This window comes from Choloepus didactylus, chromosome 2 (genome assembly GCF_015220235.1).
Source record: "Choloepus didactylus isolate mChoDid1 chromosome 2, mChoDid1.pri, whole genome shotgun sequence".
Lineage (NCBI taxonomy): Eukaryota > Metazoa > Chordata > Mammalia > Pilosa > Megalonychidae > Choloepus > Choloepus didactylus.
The window spans coordinates 178604347-178631987 of NC_051308.1; the positions used below are offsets into that span (position 1 = coordinate 178604347).

Sequence of the window (27641 nt, forward strand, 5' to 3'; positions counted from 1 at the left end):
AATAAATGACCCATGGTACAAGATACATTAACCCACAGAATAATAAGCTATTTGGGCTCTGTAAATTTTAGTGCCCATCCATCCAAAACTGCACTGGGTCACTTCAGGATTAAATTCATAGGAACAAAATGGTAAATACACATGCTTTATTTGTTAAGCTGCCAACTATACATTTCGTGTAAAAGTTTGTTAGCCTAAGAAATCTATTTAAAGGCACATTAGGCAGTGTATATTTAAAAGCAGTGCCTTTTTCCAATACATGCTTTTATGTGTTATAGATACATTTACCATTAAGCATCATGTATATTTAATATCACAGTGTCTACTTTGATGCCCTAAAAAAGCCTTTGTTCACATTATAATTTCCATTACTGAAGAATCAACGTTCAGTTCTCCCACAATTTTGTAAAGCACAGGCAACCCACAAGAGCTTCTAGTTTTAGCTAGCTGCCCCGTGGGACCACGATAATTGTTATGAAGTCATTAATTCTACCTCAGCAGTTTCAACTGTCAGGTACATGTAACAATAATTGCAGTTAATGAATGCTGCTCAATTTATTAAGTGCAAAATGAAAACCAGTATTTTTTTATATGCAGCACTGAGGCATATTATTTATCATTTGTGTATCCCATCTTGAATATTCCACTGTCATTTATTGGTGAGGGTAGATAGCCACGATTTTTTAAAACTGTTCTTCATTAAAGAATAATGCAAGATATTCTAATGCTGTAATTAAAGAGTAATTAAAATAATTAGTTCCAAAAGTAATATTTAATAAGAACCTATGTCTGTGAAAAACAATTTAGTGGAACCAAGACTCAGTTCTTATTTGGATAAACAAGATTCCTCCTTGTGCCCTGCCCCCTGCTATCCTTACAAGAGAACGAAAAAAGTTCAAAAGCTGCCAGTTGTTGGAAATATTAGTGCTGTTTCTTTCTCAGCATTTTGGACAGCAAAACTTCTGTGCACATAGATGCAACCTATTTCTTCATTTAAAAAAAGGAAGAACTAGATTTCTCATTTTTAATCACTCAAAATAAACTGCATAGACATTTGCAAGAGCAAAGAGAGAAGAATTTCTGAAAACATAAGATGAAAAGTTATCATTTTTAGTATCCCAGAGACATCTGCTTCCGATATGTATGCACTGACTATTCAATTGTCCAATGTGAATAATCACAACTAACTTATACCGTTGAATCATCAAATCCTTGACCTGGGCTTTAATGACCTAGAAATTAAAAAAAAAAAAAAAAAAAAAAAGGTCCTCATTTAACAACATTGAAACTTTAAAAATCTTAATATTTGTCATAAATATAGTAGATTTAATTTAAAAAAATGACATGATGCATTGCAGATATTTTCAGTAATTATTGTAGAACTATAGGTATTTTTCCTTCAAGCACTGTCTCTATCAGATAGGACATTCAGGGACAAAATGAGAGCACCAGCAATAAACCCACATTTTCTAAGGCACATGGAAAATTGTCACCCAGGGTACAGAATTTAAAGGATTTATTAAATTCTTTGAAAATCTATATTAAGATGACTTCCTTCAAAGAAGGTTGTCATTAAAGTGATACTACACTGTCTAATTCATCTCTAATTAAGGGACCATGTAACTGAAATTTCCTGTAATATGAACAATCACTAATGTTTATTAAAGAGATTGTTATAAAAAAGAAAGTAGAAAAAACCTTGATGAAGCACCAGCCCTTTAGTTGATAAACATAGAAATGTATTTAAAAACCATGATGGTACTCAAAGAAGGTAATTCCTCCCTTGGTGAAAAGAAAATGCTCATTAAAATACTGTATCTTTTACAAGAAAAATTTTGTGAATGAAGAGTTTACCATGTTTTCTTTATAAAATATGGGCAGATGATGCTCATAATGATTGTTTTAGCCAAAGGCTTTTTACATTGACACATACACATTATACATGGATTATGACCTAATAAATATTTTCATAAAATATAAATATGCATTTTTACTGCTACTGAAAATTAATTCCTTTCATCAAAAGTGGGGGGGGGGGTTGCTCTTTCAGCAAATATTCTAGTTATAGTTAACCCCTTGAGCAAATCATACACATACCTCAGAAATTGTTTTAGACAACTGTCTACAGGTATCTGGTTCATATTCTTCTTCTTGTAGATAGATAGTTAACACATCTCTCAAAATATGGTTGACAGCATCCACAGGAAAATGTTTGGTAGGACCTGAAAAAACATACAGAATTTCTTTCTAACAAGAAATTTCAAACCATATCTGTCTACCTCATATGTCAGTTGTTCTGGTTTGCTAATGCTGCCATTATGCAAAACACCAAAAATGGATTGGCTTTCATAAAGGGGGTTTATTTGATTACAAACCTACAGTCTGAAGGCCATGAAAATGTCCAGATGAAGGCATCAACACAAGTATACCTTCACTGAAGGAAGGTCAATGGCATCCGGAAAACCTCTGTTAGCTGGGAAGGCATGTGGCTGGAATCTGCTGATCCCAGGTTGGGTTCCAACTCCACTCTCAGCTCCTGTGCATTCTTCAAAGTGTCTCTCTTGGCTGCAGCACCTCCTTCTGTCTGTGAACACTTTTATAGGACTCCAGTGATTCAATTAAGACCCACCCTGAATGGGTGGGGTAACACCTCCATGGAAATTATCCAATCAAAGGTCTCACCCACAGTTGATTGAGTCACATCTCCATGGAAACACTCAATCAAAGGATTCCAACCTAATCACTAATATGTCTGCCCCCACAAGACTGCATCAAAGAACATGTCATTTTTGGGGACATAATTCATCCAAACTGGCACACTAATCAAAAGAATATTGAAACACAGAGAAACATTGAATCTTACAGATGGCCTCTATTTAAGGAAAAATGTGGTCCCAGTTAGGTTTTCATTAAGGTTCTCTGATAGGGGACAAGAAGACAACGGATTCACACATTTACCAGACTACCTAAAAGAATGTTCAGTACAGTTGGGGTTTGACATTGCAAATCTCCTTCTTCCCCGTTCCCACTGTCAGTGACCTACTTCAAAGTCTCAACATCCTTCCAACGGACCCTCCCTGCTCTTTTAGCTCCATCTCCCCTCCACAGTAACTGGAGAGATCTCTCAAAAACCCAGATCTTACCGCGTCACTTTCCTGGTTAACAAAGGTCTGTGGTTCAGCTCTTACCCAACATATAGCCTCTTCTTCAACCATCATGGATCCCTACTAATGCTGTTCCAGTTTCATGGATTCTACCTACCCATCTTTTAAAGGATGCTATGTCTCTGTTCTCTCCTTTTCATCTGAACACCCTTCCTCATTTTATTCATCTGACAAATGCCTACCCATTATTTAAAGTCAGCTCAAATGTCTTCTTCTCCAAGTAACCTTTCCCCTCCCCTCAGGTAGAAATGATTACTCCCTTCTCTGCACTCCCAGTGCACTGGGTGCCTACTTGAGGCACACCTGCATTTCTCCTCAGAAGAAAGGTAAGCACCTCAAGGTTAGCATCAGATTTTATTCTCAAGGTTAGCACCAGATTTTATTCTCTAAGGGCAAAATAAAAGTTAAATTTATGATTTCTGAATTTAAATGGAATTAAACATTTCATAGATAATAATCATACATTTTACTGAACATTTTCTAAGTGTCAGGCACGGCGCTAAGCACTTTATATTTATTACCTTATATAATCTCTCGATAAATCAGTGGAATGAATCCCACTGTCACTCCCATTTTTAGATAGAGAAATGGAGAATTAAATACACTGAGTAACTTGCCAGTATCACACAGCTAAATATGGCAGAGCTGGGATGCATCCCCAGTTTTATCTGACACTAGAGCCTCTATTCTTAATCACATTTAGTCCATGTTCAGAGCAGAAGCTTGGGGTGAGTTTTCTTTTTTCTGACCCACAGGCATCTTATATGCACCTCCTAGGAACATTAGCCTGATAATCACTCTGGTTAAATGATCATGTTATTGTACTACCTGTGCCCAGGACCTGGCGTACAGAGGCTCAACCATTATTTTCCAAATTTATATTGATGAAGGAATGTGATCAAGAATTATATCCAATTCTATTTTAATAGTCATCAATATCTTTTCATAAGTGTTTACTGTTTGCCTTGGTCAGGGCCCAAGGAAACATATGGCACTGTTTCAGTTTGCTGGAGCTGCTGTAACAAAGTCCCACAGACTAGTTGGCTTTCACAACAGAAATTTATCATCTCACAATTCTGGAGCTGGAAGTCCAAAGTCAGGGCATCGGTGGGGCCATGCTTCCTCTGAAGTCTGCAGGCTTCTGGCAGTGTTTTGCTGGCCACCCATGGCATAACTCAAGCTCCGCCTCTGTCACATGGCCATCTCTCTCTCTGTCTCCTACTTCCTGTGTTCAAATTTCCTTTCCTTACGGGGACACAAGTTGTATTGGATTAGGGCCCACCCTGATCCAATTTGGTCTCTTCTTAACTAATAGCATCTTAATGATCCTTTTTACAAATAAGTTCACATTCACAGGACTGAGGGTTAGGACTTGAACAGGTCTCTCTGGGAGACGATTCAATACATACCAGGCACAATCAAGTTAAGATAATTCCAGGAGGACTGAACAAAGGGATTCTTTAGGAGATCTGAGGAAGATGCAGGAAATCACAAGGGATTGTGCAGCATCCCTAGCTAGTGGCAGTAAGGATGTTGCTACCATCACACCCCAGGCTTGAATGGGTAGGGGACAGCACAAAACTCAACATGTAGATGGCCCGCTTGAGGGCAGCTATACCCTTCAATTGGAGGATGTATCAACCTGAGATGAAACCACAGTAGGGTGCCAGGGAAATAAAACCTGACCTTATATTCCTCCTTCCTTCTGACTTCCTGCTAGGCTTTCCCATTGGCTGAACTTAACTGGAAGGTTATAGCCTATGCCTGTAGTCCAACTGAGGCAGTCTTTTGAGGCTCAATCAATAATAAAATAATACTTTTATTTTGATGATTATATAAAATTGTTCAGTTCATTTTAAATCAGGTTAGGGAATGGATCTGGATGTGTAAAGTGGAGATATCTGTTACAATGACTGCAATAATTAAACACAATATTTGGTCAGCAGGAATCTCTGTTCTATAGGACATTGGTGAGTCACTTATGAACCTATGAATGGTTGGTCCTATTTGCTCCCACTTCATGGGGTTAGAGATGGGACACCAGGCCCCAGAGTTATACTCCTGGTGCTTACAGGCCTTTGTGTCATCTTCCTGGGGATGCTTTAGATGGTTTCCATTTATATATTCCTGTGAAACGAGGTGAAATTTGAAGGTAATTTCTCTTTTTTTTTATTTGAGAAATTTAAATATATTACCACTGTGATGGCTAATTTCATGTGTCATCTTAGCTAGGTTATGGCATCCAGTTGTTTGGTCAGGCAAGCAATGGCCTGATTGTTAATGTGAGGGTATTTTGTGGATTTAAATCTTTAGTCATTTGATTGCATCTATGGCTGATTACATCTACAATCAACAAAGGACACTGTCTTCAGCAATTAGAGAAATCTTATCCAATCAGTTGGAAGCATTAAAGGGAGAACTGATGATTTCAGCAGTCAGAAAGAAGAATTTCTATCACTATTTCAGCGAGCTAGCTTCTCTTGGGGAATTTATCATCTCCTTATCTGAATTCCCAATTTGTGACCTGCCTTATGGAATTCAGACTTGCCAATCCCCACAGTCACATGAGCCAATTCTATAATAAATCTCTTAATAGAGATATCCTGGTCAGTTCTGTTTCTTTGGGAAACCCTGACTAAAACAACCACTAATATGGACAGAATTAAATAGATTATGTCCTTTAGACAGATAGCCTTCTTTTCTTTTTCACTCTCTCCAATCAAGTGCTCATATCATACATCCATCACTTTATCTACATTGTTCACATGGAACTCTTCTTAATTAATTCTGTCACATCTTATAGCTATTTGTATGCATCATTCCCTTCAGAAAACAGTAAATTTCTTCAGAGCATGTTTTGTCTGCCTAGTACTCCTCACTTTTGTGTAGGAATCAGCATCCTTACTTCTAGGGAGCTACCTGGTTCTTGGGAGCTACCATTACCTCACATGAGCTCAATTCCAGGTCATGGTTGATTGGCCCAGAGGTGGCACCTGACCTCACGCCAGGCCAATTAGAGCCATTCCTTGGAATATTTTTTTAAAACGGGAACCAGGGGGAGAAAGCTACTTCCCATCTGACATAGGACCCTTAGGAACTGCTGGAAGCCATGTTTTTCACAGTGGGAAGGAAGCCAGGCCACAGTGAGAGAAGACCACACATAATTTAAGCCTGGATAAAGAGAATCCTGGTGGTACTTGAATCCCTATTTCTAGTAGTTCTCATTGTCCATCTGTATCAATGTCCTTTGTGCATGTTGTTTAATTTTCAGTTTACTAGCCAGACATGATTTTCAAAATATTTTGAATATATTAATGAACTTTTATTTTATCACTTCTTTGTTTGTGACCTTTCCCTTATATGGCCAGAATCATCCATTGCTTTGCTCAGATTCGGATGCTGAGATGCAAAGAGAGAGAAAGTCAATGTTCACCTTCTGATTTTCAATATAAGCTCTTAAAGCTATTTCAGAGTCAATTGAATGTTAATTCACTTCTTTTTCTTTTCTTTTTTTTTTTTGTGAGAAATTTTTTTTTTCCTTAGGAGGAAAGCAAAAGGTAAAGACCTAAAGGAACAGGATAGAAAGCAAAAACAAAAACCTAAACAAAACAGAAAAACCTTTATCCATAAAAATAGATTTAAGAGAAAAAAGATAATGATCTGGCTATTTTACTGATCTGTGTATGTCAACTCCCCAAATATGGGCAATAACAAGAATTACCACATATTGTATATGTTAGGATTAAGTGAAATAAAATATTTAAAATGCTTAGAACAGTGCATGTCACATACAAAAAAACATACAACTCATTAGAAATTTATTATTGTTGTTTCTGTTCTAGTTGTTACCTCATTCTGAGGGAAGGGATAGGGATTGTTGTAGCTGAGAAGGCAGCAAAACAGAAGGTGTAAGTAGGGAGAGAGTGAGGCCTCCTCAGGAAGGACCCCCGGAGGTGGGGGACAGACAAGGCGGAGAGGATTAAAAGACTAAGAAATGACAAGCTGAGTATGACAGGCCAAGAAAGAAACCAAAGACAGGCCTGAGCATCTCATGAAAGCTGAGTTCAAATGATGTCCCTCTCTCTCTACCTGTAAGTGCTCCTGTCCAACACACTGGCTTCACTGTCAGGCAGGCTGTCTCGATGTGCCAGCAAGAAGGGCCACCAATAAATGCTCATCTGACCTGGTGCTCACTGAGGGTGTTTTTCAAGAATTGGGAGCCTTTTAAATTGTAGCTCTAGAAAAAGTCCTATGGAGAATTTATTCCATAATTAATAGGAAGTTAGATTGAATATCAAGGAAAGCTTTTATTCTTAGTGATCTAAGATAAGTCCTATCAGGAACAATAACACTTATAGATGAAGAAACTGAGATTCAGGGGTGCTGAATACCTTGCTCAAATATCATTTATCTAGGAATTGAAAAAAACTACTATTCAAATTCAGTTTGTATTTTCTTCACTACTTTTGTTTCAGTAATTAATTAATAAGAAAATGTAAAGGTTGTTTCATTACAAGAAATATACCTTTCTTTTTCGACTCATTTTTTTCTTTTCCTTAATTATACTCACAGTCATCTCATTTGTGGTGGCTAACATTACTCAGGAAAAGGGAGGGCAAATAGGCTAAACATTTAAGATGTACTTGGGTAATGAAAACATTATTGGATAGAATGTGAAAAATCGATTACAAGAGTGCTGGTGATTTGACTGATTTTTTCCTTTTTCACTTTGCTGGCCAATGTAGCATTGTGTAGATATGAATCTTTACCAAAGACTCATGTAGTGCTTTCCACATGCAAGATAAACCCAAAAGTGGAAATATATTTTTGATTGAGTATCAATAAGATGGACAGTTGAATGTTTAAAAACATGCATTGTCAAGCATAAAAGACTTTTATCATAAAAGAATAATTTCGTAAGAAAATATGAAAAACATACTAAGGTACTTCTAAAATTACTATTCTAACTTGGTTCAACACTCAGTACTTCCACAACTAAAACAATTTAGTTTGTTCATTTGAAGAAATAAGTTATGAAAATATATCCTAATGAAAAAGAAACATAGAGCTTCATATATTTTGACTTCTCTATCTTGTTGAAATCTGATTTAAAATTTTTTAGCATGCATAGCCCAAAGTCACAGGCATCAAATGGCTAAGATCTTTTACTTGAAAGTGGGAGAAAACCAAACGCAATCTTAGCTTGCCTAACTGAAAATTCTAAGGATAGCTGGCTGGATTTCGGACTCAAATGATGACATTAGGATTTGATTGTTCCCTCTCTCAACTCTGCTTTCTTTTATGTTGGCTACGGTCTTAGATTCCATGTGGGAGCATGGTAGCAGACGCTACCACAGCCCCTACATTCTTTCAGGTTCCGGGACATGAGCTACTCCTTTAACAGAGCAAAACATTCTGTGAACTGAATCTAAAAGGCTTTGGTTGGCTTGATCAGGATTACATGCCATCCTAGAATCAGTCACTCCTTCATCTCTGAAGCAGTGTCAGCTTCACCAGAATATTACAGACTAAAAGTGACGATAGTGGTGGCAATGAGGTTTCCGAAAAGAAACCCACTAAGATTACCAGAAGGAGTGAAAAAGTATATTGGATGGCAGAAATAATAGATGACCACCACAGGCCCTCTTAAAATACCTGTAGATCAACTAATTATGAAGCCCTGTAATCCACGCAATCCTGGGGATTAGTGTAGAAAACTGGCTACGTTGGGGGATACTGATGGTGGGTAATTTTCTTGGGATTAACTGGCCACAGCTCTCTGGCCCAATAGAGTCTACTTCTGGTCCTTGGTAAATCTCTTTGGAATTTCTATATAGCAGTAATTACATATGATTTCAGATAATAGTGGGCATTGCTACATTTAGAGAAAACAAGTAGGTCTATGAGGAAACATGAATGGGAAAAGATGTTGCTGCAGACTCCACCTGGGAATACGGGGGCAGGTGCAAAGAACTTTGTTTTCCAAAGACCCAAAACCTCAGTGGTAAGGGATAAACATCTCTGTTGACAAGGGACCAGGAATAATTTGCCTTTGCCTTGAGATTCTTTTCTCCATTTACCAACAACCTTGTCTGGCTTTGTTGGGTAAAATTTCAATAAGCACCTCTTTCATTTAGATCCAGGACACATATTGGCATCAATCCATAAATTAACTTCACAAGGTAACCCAGAAATACTCAATGAACTTCTTAATTCAGTATTGCTCAATAAACATCAGTGACACCCATAATTAGCTTGGTATTTGGGAAATACTGGCAAAACAAAGTAGTCAATGAATGTTGGTCCCATTATGCAGAGGAAGAAATTAAAGCAGCATCAAATCATTCAATAAATTAAATTCCCTTATTTTGTGCCAGGATTTGAGATCATGCCAAGTTACCAGATATTATTTTAAGCAAGCAGTCATTACCAAATTAGAAATTTAAAATAGGAGTGAGTGATAAAATAACACACCTAACTGATAGGTGTTTTCCATCTGAACTGTAAGATGAGACGCATCATCATGCTGGCTAGGTTCATCCACATATGACACAGCGCTCACCGAGCTAAAAGCAAATGAGAAAGCAAATTCCAGTAGTTATTACAATGATAACGACAAAAAGCAATGTTGCTTTAGGTTAAAATGTTACAAAGGTAAAGTTTTCTCTAAGAAAATTTCAAGTCCTATGGAAATATCCCAGTGATGTATTTAAAATCTAAAACATTTTAGGTTTGGAAAAATTGGACATTTGAGAAATTACTTATAACAGGTCTCCAAGTAGTGCTTGGAGCCCAGTGCAGTACTCAGGTCATCTGATTATCCAGAAAGTGTTCTTTTAACAGATCATGCTGCATCTATTAATGCTTGGTCTGTGTCTATGGCATAATAGAGTGCATATTTCAAAAAAGCTGTTGCCAATCTCATTTCGACCACAGAAGCAAAGACTCTCCCCAAAGAGGATAAAGCTCACCAATAAGACTGGGGAATATAAGAAGCTTAAAATGTTAGGAAACAACTTATAGGTACCTGGGGGTGTTATAAAGGGCTCACTATTATATGAACTTCACAAAAACCCTTTCACAGAAAAAAGGAAAATGAGAAACACCTATGTGGTGAGAGAAACCACAATTCACTCCAAACTATCGTAAATCAATAAGCTTCAATCACCCTTTTCAACATTAAGAAAGGGGTTTGGCTTGGTTGTCAAGGCAATATGAGCTTATCCAGGTGCTCAACAGGAGTCCCAAGCAGAGAAGCCCGGAATCTCCCTCAGGCACTACTAAATTCAACTTAATTCAGAGGAAAGTCAACCGTCACTTGTGGCAGCCTCAGAACTCTCTAGCCCCAGTTCTCTTCACCTGTGAAAATGGAAGTTAAGACAGCTGTCATTTCAAAGGAGATGATAATAACAGTGTTTGTGCACATGCGTGTGTATGTGTGTATTCAGAGGGACCACTTCTCTAAATGAGCTATGTTTTTGCTTTAATTAAATAAGAAAAGGCAATATTTCTTCTTAATCTTTTTTTTTTTTCCTGGAAGGAGTTTAAAATACTTAGCTCTCAGCTTGTTGAAATTAGAGTTTCTTGTGAATTGATATTTTAAGAAAATCACAGAATAATCTATTTTTTAAATCCTTTAATACAAAACAATTTACATGATAAATTAATATTTACTCACCCAGCCCAAGAAAGTGAAGCGAGAAATTATGGTTCCTTTTTCACCATGGGATTCCGGATTAGTGTTTTTAGTCTTCATTCTTGTAACACCTGCTTTACTCATAATTTTCTGCTGCCCTTTGAAGTAACAACCGACCTGTTTGGCCACACTAGCTGCAGGTGTTGTGGGCTTTTGCTTAGAACAGATGACAGTTTTTGCTTAGAAAACCCAATGTTGAATAACCCCCTTGATTTTAAGATAAGCCATACTGTCCCCATATTACATATGCTACTTTCAACTTTGCAAAACATTTCCCACCAATTATCTCATTTTACTTTAAAAAATATTCTTTCAATTAAGTAAAGGAGTCATTAATCTACCCATTTCAGAATTAAAGGGAATAAGGCAAAAGGCATTCAAATAACTCGCTTAATGTCACACATGTAATAAAGGAAGACTTAGATTTCAAATACCCTTCTAAACTCCCAGTAACAAAGTCTCTCATATGATCATATCCAGCAGAACAAAAACAGGGACCATGACTACCTGAAATAATTAATTACTGTAACTAAAACTTATTTGTACAAACATGGAGAAAGTAATAATTAAACCCCATTTCTTTCTTCTGAACACCATACAAATATCTCATAGAGAAGTTGATCCAAAAATCAAATTAGCAGTAGTTAGAAGCCCACGATAAGAAAGCAAATAAGGATTTTACAAATAGCCCCCTCTAGTGCTTTGTTCCATGTTACTTAAGATTGATAATGAGTGAAATTTATGGTATTGTTCTGATGAAATTAGTAAGTGTTGTAAGGGCAGCTTAAAAATCCCACAGGCCAAATATTGGTGTGCAAATAGAAAGTTTTCCAGGCTGATATTTTTTTAATTACTGAAGATTTAGTTCAGTGCCTTTTTATTTCCATAGTAATCATATAAACAATGAACAATTGTTGTAAAACATACAAAGCATACAGGAAAGTATAAAGAAGAAAGTAAAATTAATTAATTTATTAATTATTAAGATTATTAACCTCTGTGGTTATCTAACCACCATTAATGTTAAAAATAATATTTTCAGATATATTATGGTATATGCAATGACATTATAGATGCTGTTTTTTTCCCACTGAAAAATATATCATGAACAACTTTCCATGTAAATAAATAGTAATCTTTATCAATATTTTAAATACCAATACAGTATTTAATATATGAACTTTCTGTGTTTTATTTAACTGTTTACTCTCCAGGCCATTTAGGTTGTTTACAATATTTTGCTATTAGAAAGAAAATTGTAATGAACAATACAGCAGGGATTGCCATTTCCAATGCTGGTCTCTTCTTCTTCCTTAATAATAGAATCCTAAGTTTTGTTGGAATATTACTGTGCAGATTAATGACAAATTTCTCATACTCCTTTGGTGCTAATGTGGCCATTTGGCTTATGAGTCAATGAGGTAAGTGGAAGTGTTGGGTGGAAATTCTGAGAGGGCTTCCTAAAAAGAACTAATTCAACCAAGAAGAGCCAGTTTTGGTTTTTGTTGTTGTTGTTGTTATTTTTTGTTTTTTGCCCTCTTGGATACCTGGAAAATTGATATGATGGCAAGACATCAGCAGCTATCTTGGCTCTTACGATGACCCTGCGGACTGCAGATTAAAAAGACAGAAGCCTAGGTTCCTGAACTACCTCTTTCCAGACTTCTTTTACTTTAAATGTATGAGAGGAACATACATTGCTTAAGCCACTATTGTTTTTGTTTTTAAATTACTATTATTATAAGAAGCATTTGATAAAATTGATATAAATCCAATTGATACAGAGTTTGCTACTTTGAAGTGAGAAGCTGAAGTAACAGAACATGAAACATGGAGTTAGTTTTGTAGAAGAGATGGAGCTTTGGGGAGTTAAGTTTTCAGATATTCTGTGCTTTAAATCTGGTGACTCATCATGCAAAGGGAAAATATTTGGTTAGTCTGTTGCATTCTGTACCTTGGAATGCTGACCATGTATTCCGGTTTGCTCAAGCTGCTATTATGCAAAATACCAGAAATGGATTGACTTATGTAAAGGGGATTTATTAGGTTACAAGTTTACAGTTCCAAGGCCATAAAAGTGTCCAAACTAAGGCATCTACAAGAGGATACCTTAACTGAAGAAAGGCCAATGGCATCCAGAACACCTCTGTCAGCCGGAAAGGCACATAACTGGTGTGTGCTGGCCCTTTGCTCCCAGGTTCTGGTTTCAAAATGGCCTTCTCCAAAATGTCTCTGGGCTTCTGTCTCTTTTAGCTTCTCTCAGCTCTCTGCTTGGTTCTCCTGGGGCATTTCTAAGCATCTGGGAGTCCTGTCTTAGCTTCTCCAGGGCAAATTCTAGGCTTCATCTCCTAGCTTGGCATTTCCAAACGTCTTCATGTCTGAATCGCCAAGCATCTGGGTCTGTGTTGGCTCTTAGCTTCTCTCCAAAATGTCTCTCTCAGCTTCTCTGGGGTTTTTTTGTCTTCTCTGCTCTCTGTGTGAGCCCCCTTTAAAGAACTGCAGTGATCTAATTAAGACACATCCTGAATGGGTGGGTCATACCTCCATGGAAATGATTTAATCACAATGTCTTACCTACAGTTGGGAGGCTCACATCTCCATGGAAAAACCTAATCAAAAAGTCCACCCTAATCAAAAAACTAATAAGTCTGCCCTCACAAGATTGCATTCAAGAACATGGCTATTGTGGGGGACATAATATATCCAAACCAGCACACCATGTATCATCCAAGGCTGTGACTTCCTGAAAAATGGTAGGAAAATTTTACTTTTTAAAAATTTTGTTGATGGTATTTTGTTTTTTTGCAATACATTATTTTAAACTGAGATCTGATACTTCTCCCATTAGAATGTTATGGCTTGGAAAAAGGGAGAGAGAGAGAGGAGTAAAGAATATGCTGAAAAGAAAAGATAAGATATTTATTACTTGAGAAAAGACAAGAAAAAAGATGAACAATTTAGGCTAGGCTAGATTTCTTACAATCTAGACAATTAACATCAAACCACAAAATGGGCTTGGTAAACTTCTAGAAACAAAAATAGGTTCTAGATTTTAAAATTGGGAATGACAATATCTTTTCAGAATACTGGTTTAGAAAAACCTGGACCTAGTTTCTATTGATAAAAAGTTTCATACAAATTCACTGAAATCTTAAGAAAAAATAAAGATGCTCAAAAAGTACATTTATCATTTTAATTACTAGTGCTCTGTACATGGCACAATATATTTATTGGATGCATGTCACAACATTACAAGTGGATGAGCTGCAGTTTTTAGGAAAGATTTTTCCCTAGTTTACAATGATAACCCTTCTAGACATATGATCTTCTTGCAAAGTTGATGCTGTGATTGATTTTATATTTTAAATGTGAAAAATACTCTTGCTGTCTATGTGCAACATTAGCTTGTTGACATTTATGAAGAAGCAAATTTCAGTTGGCAGAATATATATGAGATTTATAAAGTTTTAGTAAGGAAGGTAGGTGTAGATTAAAAATAATGTGGGAGCGGAGGCGAGGGGAGAGGTAACAGACTGGCATAAACTGCTGGTGAAAACACTAAACAAATCAACCCATATTTTTCTAGGGAGAAAAGTAACAACTTGTAACCTGATGCACAGGTTAGTTAATACTTGAAATCACCATGTTCTATTGCTGAGGACAGATTTAGGTCAGCAAAATTCCTATGCACTGGATGCAGAAATAGCTGCATGAAATTGATCCAAAATAACAAGAACCCCCTGATATTGTATCTGGTTATCTGATAACCCAGTAGCCTATTCCCAATTATGTATAAAAGAAGCAAAAAAAAAAAAAATATGTTAGATAAGGAGTTGGGATATGTTTATTGTTTCATTAAATTCAGTTTTCCTAACAGTTTGCAAATTTGCTTGCTGAATAATACATGAATTACACAGTATTAATACAAGGCATGTTCTATTCTTATAACTGTTAGAAAACAGTAACATTAATTTCAATTAAATCTCACCAGCCACAACACCATCTAATAATTGTTGAGTACTTATTTCCAGTCATTTTGACACTCTGGTAAGAGCTAATATTTGAATGTACATCTGGCCTTGGTGACGTTAAAGTAGTAGATTAAGGAAGTCAGAATATCATCTCTTCCTTCTACTTCTAATCACGAAATGCCTGGAACTAGCCGGTATCATTTAACACAGTTTTTTTTTTTTTTGGAGGGCTGATAGTAAAGCAATGTGCTGCCTCCTAGTGGAAATAGTTCAGGAAAAAGAAGTCTTCAGGGTATAAACTGGCATATTTGTTCTTTCTTTCTTCTTTCAACAAACATTTACTGCCCTCAATATGAGAGGCAAAGTGGAAAACACTTGTAATACAGAAAAATAATAGAAAGAGCCTCGGTGCTCCAGAAACATGATGCAGCATATAAGATAAAAGAGGCACAGATACTCTCTTACTTAGGAACCTACCACCAAAGAACTTCCAAGGATATTTTTATGAATGCTTAAGAGCAAAAGCACACCAACTCTTCCCACCAGTATATGGTATTAGTTGTCTGGTAAGGTAATTTAGCTTTATGGTCATTACGTTTACAGCAGGTTTGCTGGATCTTCATGTAGTCTGAAGGTATTTTACTCATTTGGCTCTATCTTGTTAGTTAGAGGAAGGTTATAATGGAAACAGAAGTCAAGAAAATTCTCAAAAATGAAAAAGGCAAGAAAATGACAAATGATATGTGTTCTTGTGGTACATGTTTTCAAGCGTAGGTGTTTTCTGACGGATATACAATGAACCATGAAATCTGTGAAAAGTGCAGCTCTGATGTAACTGAAGATAACTGAGGAAAAGGTGACTGACAAAAAAAGAAAAGTTTTGAGTGTGTGGAATCTGAGTTAGTGTCTGATGCCTATCGAGCTAATGTTCATCCAGGAGAAGTGAGGTCATTGGTCAAGGTCAGCGCCTGGATGTTTCTCCATTGACTGCACCAAACATCAGAGGGGGAGGCTGCGAGTCAGGGTGTCACAGTTACCTCCACAAACCAGTGGAGAGCACCGAGAAGGGGCGAGACCTAGCCCAACAGATTTTCAACACAAATGAAAGTGTTCTTTTCAGAAACAGATGCACAGTAGAATGTCTCAGACAAAAAGTTCTTTGTTTTAAAAACCTGAAGAAGCACTTTTGTATTTACTGTAAACGTGTCTTAGAGTCTATAAGATGAAACGCTTTAGTCACTCTTGACTTAATGGATGCCTAGACTTGTTTGTGAAAAAAAGAACTTGGTTTGTTCAGGAATTAGCACAGGAAAATAATTATGCTTTCAATAGTTAAAACAACAACAACAACAACATTTATGATGGAGTGACTAGTATGAGCCGGAAACTCTTCTTGGTCCTTGGGATACAATAGTAAAAACAAAATAAAACAAAACTAAGGTCTCTGCTTTCATGGAACTTATATTCTAGCAAGGAGAGAGAGTCAAGAGATAATAAATTACTAAGCAAAAACTATATATTATATTAGAAGGTGATAAATGCTATGTGAAAAAGTAAAAGTAGAACTGGCTAAGGGATCTTGGAGTTGTGGGGCGGGCAGGGTGTTGTTTGCAATTTTAAATATTGTTGGTCAAGATAGGCATGAGAAAAGAATTGAAGGAGATCAAGGAGTGAGCCATGTGGATCTGAGGGAAAAACAAGCAAAGGAGAGAAGATTTGAATTAATGGAGAGATAATCCATGGATGAAACTACTTAACACAATAAGGATGTCAATGCTTCTCCAATTAATCTACAAATTCAATGCATTTTAATCAAAATCAATATGTATTTATTGAGGAACTTGACAAATTCTAAAATTTATAAAGAAGATTTCCAAGTACACTGAGCTAGCTTTGAAAATTGAGCATAGTGGTGGTACTTACTCTATAGATATTAAAATATACAGCAAATAGAAGTAAATACCTGAAACTATCAAACTCCAACCCAGTAGTCTGGACTCCTGAAGTAACAATGTAGATTACAAGGGGTGACAGTGTGATTGTGAAAACCTTGTGGATCACACTCGCTTTATCTAGTGTATGGATGAATGAGTAGAAAAATGGGGACAAAAACTAAATGAAAAATAGGGTGGGATGAGGGGGATGATTTGGGTGTTCTTTTTTACTTTTATTTTTTATTCTTATTCTGATTCTGATGTAAGGAAAATGTTCAAAAATAGATTGTGGTGACGAATGCATAACTATATGATCATACAGTGAACAGTTGATTGCACACCATCGATGATTGTATGGTATGTGAATATATTTCAATAAAACTGAATTTAATTAAAAAAACAAAAAAATATACAGCAAAGCTACAGTAAATAAAATGACAAATTTGATTTTCTGTAGCTTTGCTGTACTAACTGGCACAGGAATGGACAAATAGACCAATGGAACAGACAGAAACTTCAGAAATAGATGAACCAGTAAATGGATACATAATATATGATGAGAGTGAGCAATGAAGAAGTGAAGGATTTTTCGATAAATTGTGTTGGAGAAAACTGGCTCACTAGTTGGAGGAAAATAAAGCTAGATTCTTACCTTATACTATTTGCATAGGTAGGCTCCAGATGGGAGACTGAAATGTGGAAAGCTGTAAAGCTTATAGAAGGATATCTTTTTGTTCTAGGGGTAGGAAAAGATTTCTTAAATACAATATTGTATGTGAAATGGCTTAATAACCAATAAATACTAATACTAATACAATGTTGGTTATTATAATTTAATTTGGGAACATGACTATTTCCGTTTTCCCAAGTTTCTGTCTTTTTTTTTTTTTTGGTGGTGGTGGTTGTAGGGGTGCTCTATCTTAGCCAGATCTTGTTGGAGCTTTACTTTGCTTTAGGTGAAAGCACAGCTTACAACCTGGCTGTGAACTTCTAACCTCTTGCCTTATTGCTCAGGTAGAGAAATGATGGAACAGGCCTGGCAAAGTCATTTTTAACTGCACTTAAGTAGCTAACAATGGTACAGGTTGGAATAATAGAATAAATACATCACATTCAGAATTACTTGTTCTCTGTTTTTCTGACCAGATTAAAAATTCTGAGAGCAGGGATTGTTTCTGAGTAGTTCACCATCTTGCATAGTACCTAGAATGGAATCATTCTCAATAAATATTTTAAATGAAGCAATGAATGCAATCCTTTCAATTTTGATTACTCTTACTGAAAAGGCCTAGTTTACTCCCAGAAAAGTTACTGGGTGGTTCTTAGTTTATTTGAAAAATGAGCTTCTCCAGGTTAGAACCTGGGAGTTATTCAACTTCATATGCCTAATGTAGTACCATAATTGGCACATAGTAGAAGCTCAATAAATGCCAAATAAATGAATAAATTGAGTAAATGAATGAATGAAGTGCATACAGCATGGCATAACTATTTTGTTAGATGCCAATAGCAGGTTAAAATGGAGAACTGTGGGACCCACACTGAAAGTTCTGGCAACAGTGACACCACACTGTCATGCCAGTTTGAGGCCAAAGAGGGACTCTTCAATACCAACATTAGGCCTGACCTACTAGTTGAACTGCTGGCCTCAGAGATTATAAATCTGGATATCATGTCACATTATCCCAGGAAAGTAACTTAACCTTGCAGCTTCTGTTTCCATTTCAAAAACATAAGCATAGCACATCTGTTCAAACACCATTCAATATCTGCTAAAGGCTGAGCCTCCAGCAAGAAAGAGGTCATTGTACATTCCTGCTCTTGCCCCATGGTTGGGAGACTGAAGCTTCTGGTGAATGAACAGAGTAGTTTCATTAATGCAGTTACAAGGGGATTACCAATTTTTGTGGAATGAGAATACTTGATAATAAACAAAAGCTTGGTTTCACAACTTGTTAATTCTATAGCTTTGGGGCCTCAACCTCTCTAAGCTTCTGTTACTTTATTTGTAAAATGGGGAACAACAATAATAGTGTCTATTTTATAGAGCAGGGGTCGGTAAACTTTTTCAGAAATGGGCCAAACAGCAAATAATTTTGACTTTCTGGGACATATGATCTCAATTGCAACTGTTCAACTTTACCACTGTGAAAGCAGCCATAAATTATAAATAATGACATTTGAATTTCATATAATTATTACATGTCACAAAATATTATTCTCCTTTTGATTTTTCCCCAACTATGTAAAAACCATACTCAGCTTGCAGGCTGTACAGAAAGTTGGCCCGTGGGCCAAAGTCCTCCAGCCCCCATTATAGAGTTTCTGTTAAGATAAAATGAGGTCAATAGTAAGGGTTCAATAAATATTAGCCATTACTACTGCCCTTATTATTATAAATTATTTAAGTAAAAGAAACAAAATTCAAAATTACAGATGAAATATACTGGCTATACAGGTATAGAAACAAATATATCAACATGCTAACAGTTATGATATTAGAATAAGATCCAGCTTAAGATGTTTCTTTCTAAAACTATTTTAAAAATGTTTCTGTAATAAAACATTAAAATTACATCATGATGAAAACATAAATTAAATAAAAAGACCCAATATTGAAAACTGTTAACAATAATTAGACTGAATATAAACTTAATCTTCTTTTCACAATTCAAAAGACACTTCAGATATTCATTATGCTGGGGGGAGTCACTGTGAGACATTCATCACTACTGTAGCAATTCAGAATATAATGCAAAAGATTAGAAACAAGACTGTAGGACTGAAGCTATGCTGATGCTGGACCCCACCCAAGAAGATGCTTTTAAAGTAGATCTACCTCCTATTATCAACTTATTGACTTCTCTAAAGACAAGTAAGTTCACGATCTATTGGGAGAGACAGATTAGAAAATAGTGACATACAGTAGCAAGTAGAAAGGAAAAGCAGCCAAAGCAGAAAGGAAGAATGTCCAACCCAGGATGGAGGTAAAGATGGGAGTAATGGGGGTGGGGGTTGGGGGTAGTTCGAGCTTCCTGAGAGGTGAAGGTAGAGCTAAATTCTGGAGAAGGAAGCCAGGAGAAGAGTGTGGGAAGAGCATTCCAGGCAGGACTGGCAGCATTGGTAATGGCTGGAGGTAAGACAGAGCACTGAGGGATTATCAATGTGGCAGTTGAGTATGGCAAGAGGATAGGATGCAAGCAGGGTAGTGGGGAAGATGGTGCTATAGGCAGGGGTCTGTGGACGCTGTATGCCACATTAATGCTTTGGGACTGTATCTGAGTGATTAAATCAAGTTACTTAACCTGTGAGCCTCAATTTTCTCATAGTAAAATGATAAGAATGATGTCTACCTAGAAGGGTTCATGCTGGAAAATTAAATGAGTTCTTGTGTTAGGTTCTCAATACCTTTCATATACATGCTTTAAACTATTGAGATTTTTATCTTTTCAAAAAATTGTTTGAAATGCTTTTGAAGTGAAAGGTATACATTCTTTATCATAAAACCCTGCGATTTCAAAATAATTTCTGCATTTGATAACCACTAAGATTTCAGAATTTATTGATGAGTTTAAGATGCATTTCATGGAGAACACCTGTGCAGTCTGATTCCAGATGGTGAAGAAAACAATGGAAAGCAAGAATGAGTTAAAGTTGGGAAGGCAGCTCCCTAAATATCCTCTGCATCACAAGGGTATTGGGAATCTGGTTCATTTTTTTTATTTTTTATTTTTTATTTTTTATTTTTATATTTTATTTTCATTTTTTTATTTAAGAAAATAAAGTGCAAGCAAAGCGTTCATTCTGAATGTTTGGTTTGAGAGCCCAAATTGCTAACTTTGAAATAATATCAAAATAACTATTATATAAATGCATTTGTTAGTGAAAAATCTGTCCTAGTATATTGGTAAAAACTATTTTTGTATTTTTGTTATTTTAAATTTGTATTTATACTTCATCAATAATGGGTTGAAAAAGAGTTATCTCCTATTCTTCAAATGTGGCCAAGCTCTGATCCTATATGACTTCCTAATTTATTTTTGAAAGGGAGGAGATAAATGAAAATCATGCAAATAGTTTAGTCTTGGATGAGACCATTTGTTAAAAGAATAATAGGAAGATGATTCAGGTTCGATTCATTGTTATAAATATTTTCCTGAAAAAAGTAACTTGACTTTAAGCTAGCAATTATTTTTAAATAGTTTTAAGCAGAATTATTACTTTAACTATTGGAAACAGCAGCCGGATGGCTTAGGGTCAGAAGCAAAATTTATAGAGCTAATTATTCTCCCAGTTTTACTTGTGACATACATTGGGATTGGGAGGGAAACTCTGTAAAAGGGAGATTTTATTTGCAATCCATATACTTCAAGGTCAGAGAGGGGAATTGTTAAGTGCATTAATATACTCTGGGAGTAAAAAGAGTTTGGTTTTGGGATTCTAGTATATTTTTTATCCTAGTTCTTTTAGTTTCTGTTCCATAGGCAATGTCAGCTTCTGCTTCCCAATCATGGGAATTAAGAGGCCACATCCTTCACTCCCTTGGAAACTCTTAGGAAGTAAAATCTACCATATATGTAATTGACCTCTGCATTAGATAATTTGCTTTGTTTTCTTCCCAATGGCAGTGAAAAGAAATGCCATGAAAGTATTAAAACTTGATTATCTCTTTAGAAGAACAGATACAACATGTAGTAAGAGCCAAAAAATGTATTTATTCCCAACGACCCCTTATTTATACTTCTGGGAAGCAAACAAGTAGAGACTTACTACATAATGAAAAAGAAAAAAAATTGAAACAAATGTCCAATAATTAGAGAATGCTTAACTAGCTCATGAACTACAAGTTGACAAAATATTAGAGTTTAAAAGGATATGGGCATTCTCCAGAGAAGACTGGCTTTGGCTTTGGCTTTGGTGTGCTGAGAGTTATTTCTGCCCCCAATAATATCTACTACCTGCTCGACAGATCTTGCAGACCTACAACAGAAACATGAATTCAGACACCCTGCAAGTGTTTCAGAATGAACTCACCTGCTCCATCTGTGTGAACTATTTCATAGTCCCCTGTCACCTTAGACTGTGGTCACAGCTTTTACAGACCCTGTCTCTGCCTCTGCTGCAAGGACACCTGAGCTCCTATCCACTGCCCTGAGTGCAGGGAAACATCCCAGGAGCGAGACATCAAAACCAACATTGTCCTGAGGAAGCTGGCTGTCCTTGCCAGAAACACCAGACCTGGCCACGGTCTGAGGTGCAGATTTGTGGGCACATAAGGAGGCAAAGGAGCTTTCTGTGAGGTTGACAAGAACCTGCTCTGTGGGCTCTGTTCTGAGTTCCCAGAGCACACGGGTCACAGCCACAGACCAGAGGAATGGGCTGCTCAGGAATACAGGGAGAAACTTTTAAAGAAAACGGAATCTTTATGGAACATGAGTCAGAAGACCCAAACAAATCTAACTAAGGAAACGAGCAAAACCAAGGAAGTAGAGGATTATATGGTCTTAAAGAAGGTGATGATCAAGGCTCATCTACGGGGAGGAACACCTCCATTTGGAGAGACTGGACAGGGAAACAGGGACAATTTTTCAACACCTCAAGGATAGTGAAGCCAAAACGACCAAGCAAATAGAAAGCCTGAGAGAAATGTGCAGAGAGCTGACTCAGACCTGCAACAAGCCTGATGCGGAGCTGCTCCAGGACTTGGGAAACATACCGGAAACGGCTGAGCTAGTGCAGATAGAGGAGCCCCAGCTGGTGCAACCCAGCCTCTCTACACAGCACATCCCAGGGATCCTCGAGATGCTGATGGGCTTCAGAGTGTTTTCAGGTCAATCCCCAAACTACTGACAGGTGAGAGAACCTTGAAGAAGGCCCAGCTCTGTTAGACCCACACTTAGAGCAGGGCTGACCGACAGAGAGCCAGAACCACCAGAACTGGACTGAATCTAATATCTGAGCAGAAAATGTAAAGCCAGACTGTCGTCTCAGGAAATTTCTTAACTGCATATTTGGATTTCCCATTAATTGTTTGATGTTGAAAATGTACATAAGTCAATAAACCCTATATCATAAAAAAAGGATATGGGCAAAGGATATGAAAATACATTACAAAATTTGTATAAAATAATGTCAAATGCATTGTATGTGTAGAAATGATTACAAAAATGCAAATATTATGTGTTTATATAATATTGAGGAGAAAAATTAAGAAAAATGTAAGAAACAGCTGGTTTACATTGCATACAATGCTTCTTCTGTGTAGATTGTTTTGGGGTGGGTGTAAATTCTCTGAAATAGTAAAAATGCTACTTGGATCAACATATCACGTAAGTTTTCTCACTCTCTTTCTGCTTTAATATGGCACCATTGCCCCAAAAGATGATCTGGATTTTGTACTTGCCCATTTTCTCCCCTTTTATGTTGTTTTTTTCCACAACATATTATGAAACTGTTTCTTCAGTAATTGAATTTAAATCATCAGACATTCAGTTACTCACTCCTTGGTGCGCCCATGAGGTTCCTTTCGCTGGAATTCGTGAATACTTGGAGAAGACATACTGCCCAATTTCTTCAGTGAATGAACTGCTCTGTCTTTAGAAATGTCTGACATCGTTGTAATCTAAGGAAGACTTTGGTCAAACAGCAGAAGAAAGATATGAAAACATTTTAGTTAGCGTAACAGAGGCTCATTTCCAAATAAAGTACACAGATACTTTTCTACCATTTTTGAATGTGGAGGTTTTGATGGTTTCCTCAAGAGTAATTTATAGTATATGTTGTTACTTTAGCCAGTATAACTGAAAATACAACTCTAATAAATTTTATTTATGCAATAATATACTTAATTCACATAGGCAGATATAAAGTTGTGGCAAAAATGCCTAATTGGATGAGTGTGAAAGTCACTGAGAAAAGATAGCCATGCATAGAAGAAAGATGTTATCCCACACCAAAAACCAAGGTTTTTATCACCCCCACCCCATATTTGGGCATTATAAAAAGTTTGCTAATATCTGTTTGTTGTTGTTGCTGTTCTTTTAAAAATTAAAATTAAGTGTCTTCTTCAAAGGGTATTTACTACCCCACCTCCCCAAGCAACAGTGATTTACTTGATAAAGAGCAAATAGGACTTACTTTTTAACAAATTAATTGGAAAACCTGCCTCCTTCTCACAAATACTTATTAAAGTGTTTATAGTAGGTATGGATTTGCTAGAACTTAGACTATAACTCTAACACTCTTAATGCATATATATAAATTTAGGTATTCATATAGATTATTTTACAATCAGTGAATCTGTGATCCTTAACAAGGAAATGCTGTGCTAGACACTAAAACACAGAACTGAAACACAGAGACCCTACCCTCAAGGAACTGCCAGTTGAATATTGGCTGGGGCAGATAAGAACAGAACCTAAAAAGCCAGTGTGATCAGTGTGAGGGCAGCGATAGGCAAAGGGTACTGTAGGGCACACAAATGGGGCAGATGCTATTGTGTATTGAGGAGGGGAACAGTGTGGTATTTTTGGGTGAGTGTATGTATGTGAGTGTGCACATGTGTCTGTGTATGTGATCACTTCTGTGTGTGTGCCTGTGTGTATGAGTCAGTGTCTGTGTATGCGATTATGAATGCATGCCTATGAATGTGTGTCTGTGTGTGAGCATATCTGTGCAAGTGTGTGCTTGTATGCATGAGTATATCTGTGTACATGAGCGTGTGTGCCTGTGTGAATGTTTGTCTTTGTGTGTGCCTATATGTATGAGTGTGTGCCTGTGAATGTGTGTGTGTCTGTCTGTGTCTCTGTGTTTGAGAATGTCTGTGAATGTGAATGTGAAAGTGTACCTGAGTGCGTACCTGGGTGTGCAAGGTCTCTGTGTGAGTTTGTGCCAGTATATATGATGTGAATGTCAGTGTGTGGGAGCGCCTGTGAGAATCTGTATGAGTGTGTGCCTATGTGTGTGAATGTGTGTTTGCGTGTCTGTGTGCCTGTGTCTGTGTGCCTGCGTGATGAGGGAGGGTCTATGTGCGAGAGTGTGTTTATTTGTGTGCAGCTACCTGGTTGATCGAGGGAACGGAGAGAGACACAATAAGCCTGATTAAGTGGGTCATTCAAGTTTCACCTCCTTTGCTGGTTCCAAAGCAGTCCCACAACTCCTCCGCCCCCTGTCCTGAGTAAGAAAGGCCAAAGTTGGAACCTGGGGGGCCCAAGGGGATGCGGCCATCCCACGTCAGCCGCACGGCGGAAAGACTGCTTGGGACTCGGGCTGCTGCAGCTTCCAGAGCAGACCGGGCTGGCCAGCTCTGCGCTCGGCATCATCCTCGCAGCGCAGACGCGAAGGCTTGGGGGGTGGGGGTGGGGGGCGTGGGGGTCCAAAGGCCATGGTCCACTTCCAGTTCCCGAATTTATTGTAGGGAGAAGACCGCGGAGAGGTTCGGGTCACTACAGACCATCTCAGCGCAAGGTCGCTCCCTCCCCAGAACCCGCGAACCCAAACTTCCACGATCTCTCTCTCCTGTCTCCTCCGACCGCGACTAGCAGCGGAGAGGGCGCACTTACGGCAGGGCTTCGGTCTCGTCCCCTGCGGGGCACACGCGCAGGACGCGTCTCCCGCCTCTCCAGGCCTGTCTCTGCGCGCGGCCGCCGGCGCACGCCTTCTCGGCTCCGCGGCTTGTCTCCAGGGTGACCTCCTCAAACAGCACCCTGGGTCCGCCCGGGCCTGCCTGGTTCTCTGAGCAACCCCCAGGATGTAATTTCTTCACTACGGCCGGAGAGGCCTGTCTCTAAGCCCCGCTGCGCCCTCTTGTGCCCGTGAACTGGAGAGGAGTCGTTTCATCCGATAGCAAGGAGGACACCCGGGACTCGAGGCAGCTCCGAGGGTCCCCCATTCTGTCTCTTTTCCTGCAGATGTTGGGGACAGGAGTGAAATGCTGCGGTTTTCCAGAACGGGAAATCCGAGGCACAGAGAGGCACGAAAGCAACACCTTATCTTTTTCCGATCCCTATCGCTGCCTTCCGACGTCGCCTTCCAAGGCACAGATAACTGATAATAGGAATAACTCAGAGAACTTGCACGTGCTAAAAACAGTTTTAGTTTTTAGTCCTCCCATCAACTCACGAAATAATTGTTCTCCCTTTGCTTGTAGAAAATTGAGGTTCTATGAAGTTAAATAATATTTCAGGGTCTCGTGGCACTCCAGGTCTTAATTCCGGTGCATTACAATTGGGGTTCGCTCGCTACTTTCCTTAACAGAGACTCTTCCCAGGTCTTCAAAGTTTAGGAAGCTGCGAAGTGCAGGCAGTTGGTGGCTGGAGACCTACCTGCCTTACCTGGATAGGCCTCTCCTTCTGCATAGAAACTCTCCCCCTCCCGATTGCATAACCCTTCCCCAACCAAGTAAAACTAAACTCTGTAGGGACCTTCCTCTGTGATGGGCATTCATTGGGAGTAGAAATAGATAATGCCTCTCAGCACTTAGCCTGGTGTATGGCTCATGATGAGTGCTCAGTGAAGTTAGCATTAGCTAACAATAATACCACACTAGGATTACAGTGCAGCATGTTAGGATAGCGTCTTACCAACCCTCAGAAAGGACCATAAGTTTTGTTTTTGTTTTTGTTGTTGTTTTTTTTTTTTTTTCAGAATGAACATATAATTTATTCATTTATCAATGAGGGGGTTGATAAATTGGCAATGCATCTTGAGGAACTGGATTTTTTGATAACTAAAGAGGAATGTTAAAATAAGATTACTCAGTTAGATACAAAACTGGTTAATGTCCTACAGGGAGATGGAAATTATAACTTTTTTAAAATTAATTTTTAAGATATATTCACATACTATGCAGCCATACAAAGCGTACATTCAGTTGTTCACAGTACCATTATATACCTGTGCGTTCACCACCAAAATTAACTTTTGAACATTTTCATTACCACACACACAAAAATAATAAGAATAAAAAAGTGGAAAAGATCAAAGTAAAACAGAAAACTGGGTGCCTTTTTTTTTCTGCCACCATTTTTCTACTCATTCATCCATGCACTGGACAAAGGGGAGTGTGGTCCATATGGCTTTCCCAATCACATTGTCACCCCTCATAAGCTACATTTTTATACAATCGTCTTCAAGATTGATGGGTTCTGGGTTGTAGTTCGATAGTTTCAGGTATTTACTGCTAGCTATTCCAATTCATTAGAACCTAAAAGGGGTTTTTTGTTTTTTGTTTGTTTTTTAAGACCATAAGGTTTTCTTACAAAAACCTATTCACAGGAGCAGAAAAGGATTGTTTATTGAGTATCTACTATTGTACTAGGTAGGAATTGTTAGGTGACTGATGAATATTGCCTCATTTAATCTGTTCAGTGACCTTATGATATAGGGGACATTAACTTCATTTTTTTTTTAGATAATGAAATGGAGAATCATTGAGTAACATGCTCAGCTCTATAGTTAAATAATGGAGCTGTAATTTCTCTGACACTAAAGCCCCTGTATTGTGCCACACCTTTTTGTCCACCATCCCCACCCTAAACATGTAATTAAGTTTTTCAGAAACACACATAAAATTTTAAGAGATCAGCAATAAAAGAGGTTCACAACTCAATGTATTTTTATATATTTTTTCATTTATTTTCCAGAAAAAAAAAATCACATTTAAATAACAACTTACTTGGATATTTCATCAACAGTATAGAATATTTCATAAACAGTATAGAATTACACTGTTCTGAAACAGAAACCCTAGTTGCAGTAATGTGTCATGATAAATAATTGCATATTCAGGATTTTATGAAATGGGTCACTGGGAAAATTATGATGAAAAAAACATTTATAAAAATCATTATGTACAAAAAATTGACATCCACACCTT

At 37.5% G+C, this 27641-nt stretch overlaps 1 protein-coding gene across 2 annotated transcripts; it reads right to left on the reverse strand.

Moving 5' to 3' along the window:
• Positions 1 to 589: 589 nt before the first annotated feature.
• On the reverse strand, positions 590 to 25649 carry DYNLT5 (dynein light chain Tctex-type family member 5). 2 transcript variants are annotated; one of them, XM_037826966.1, is made up of 5 exons: positions 25327 to 25649; positions 23266 to 23397; positions 9639 to 9730; positions 2098 to 2222; positions 590 to 1232 (listed from the first exon to the last, which is right to left on the reverse strand). In XM_037826966.1, the coding sequence occupies exons 2-5, from the start codon at positions 23376 to 23378 to the stop codon at positions 1029 to 1031; spliced, it is 534 nt and encodes a 177-aa protein (XP_037682894.1). In that variant the 5' UTR covers positions 23379 to 23397; positions 25327 to 25649; the 3' UTR covers positions 590 to 1028. The 2 variants fall into 2 exon arrangements, with proteins under 2 accessions (XP_037682894.1, XP_037682895.1); XM_037826967.1 differs by lacking the exon at positions 25327 to 25649 and adding an exon at positions 24965 to 25093.
• Positions 25650 to 27641: the final 1992 nt, after the last annotated feature.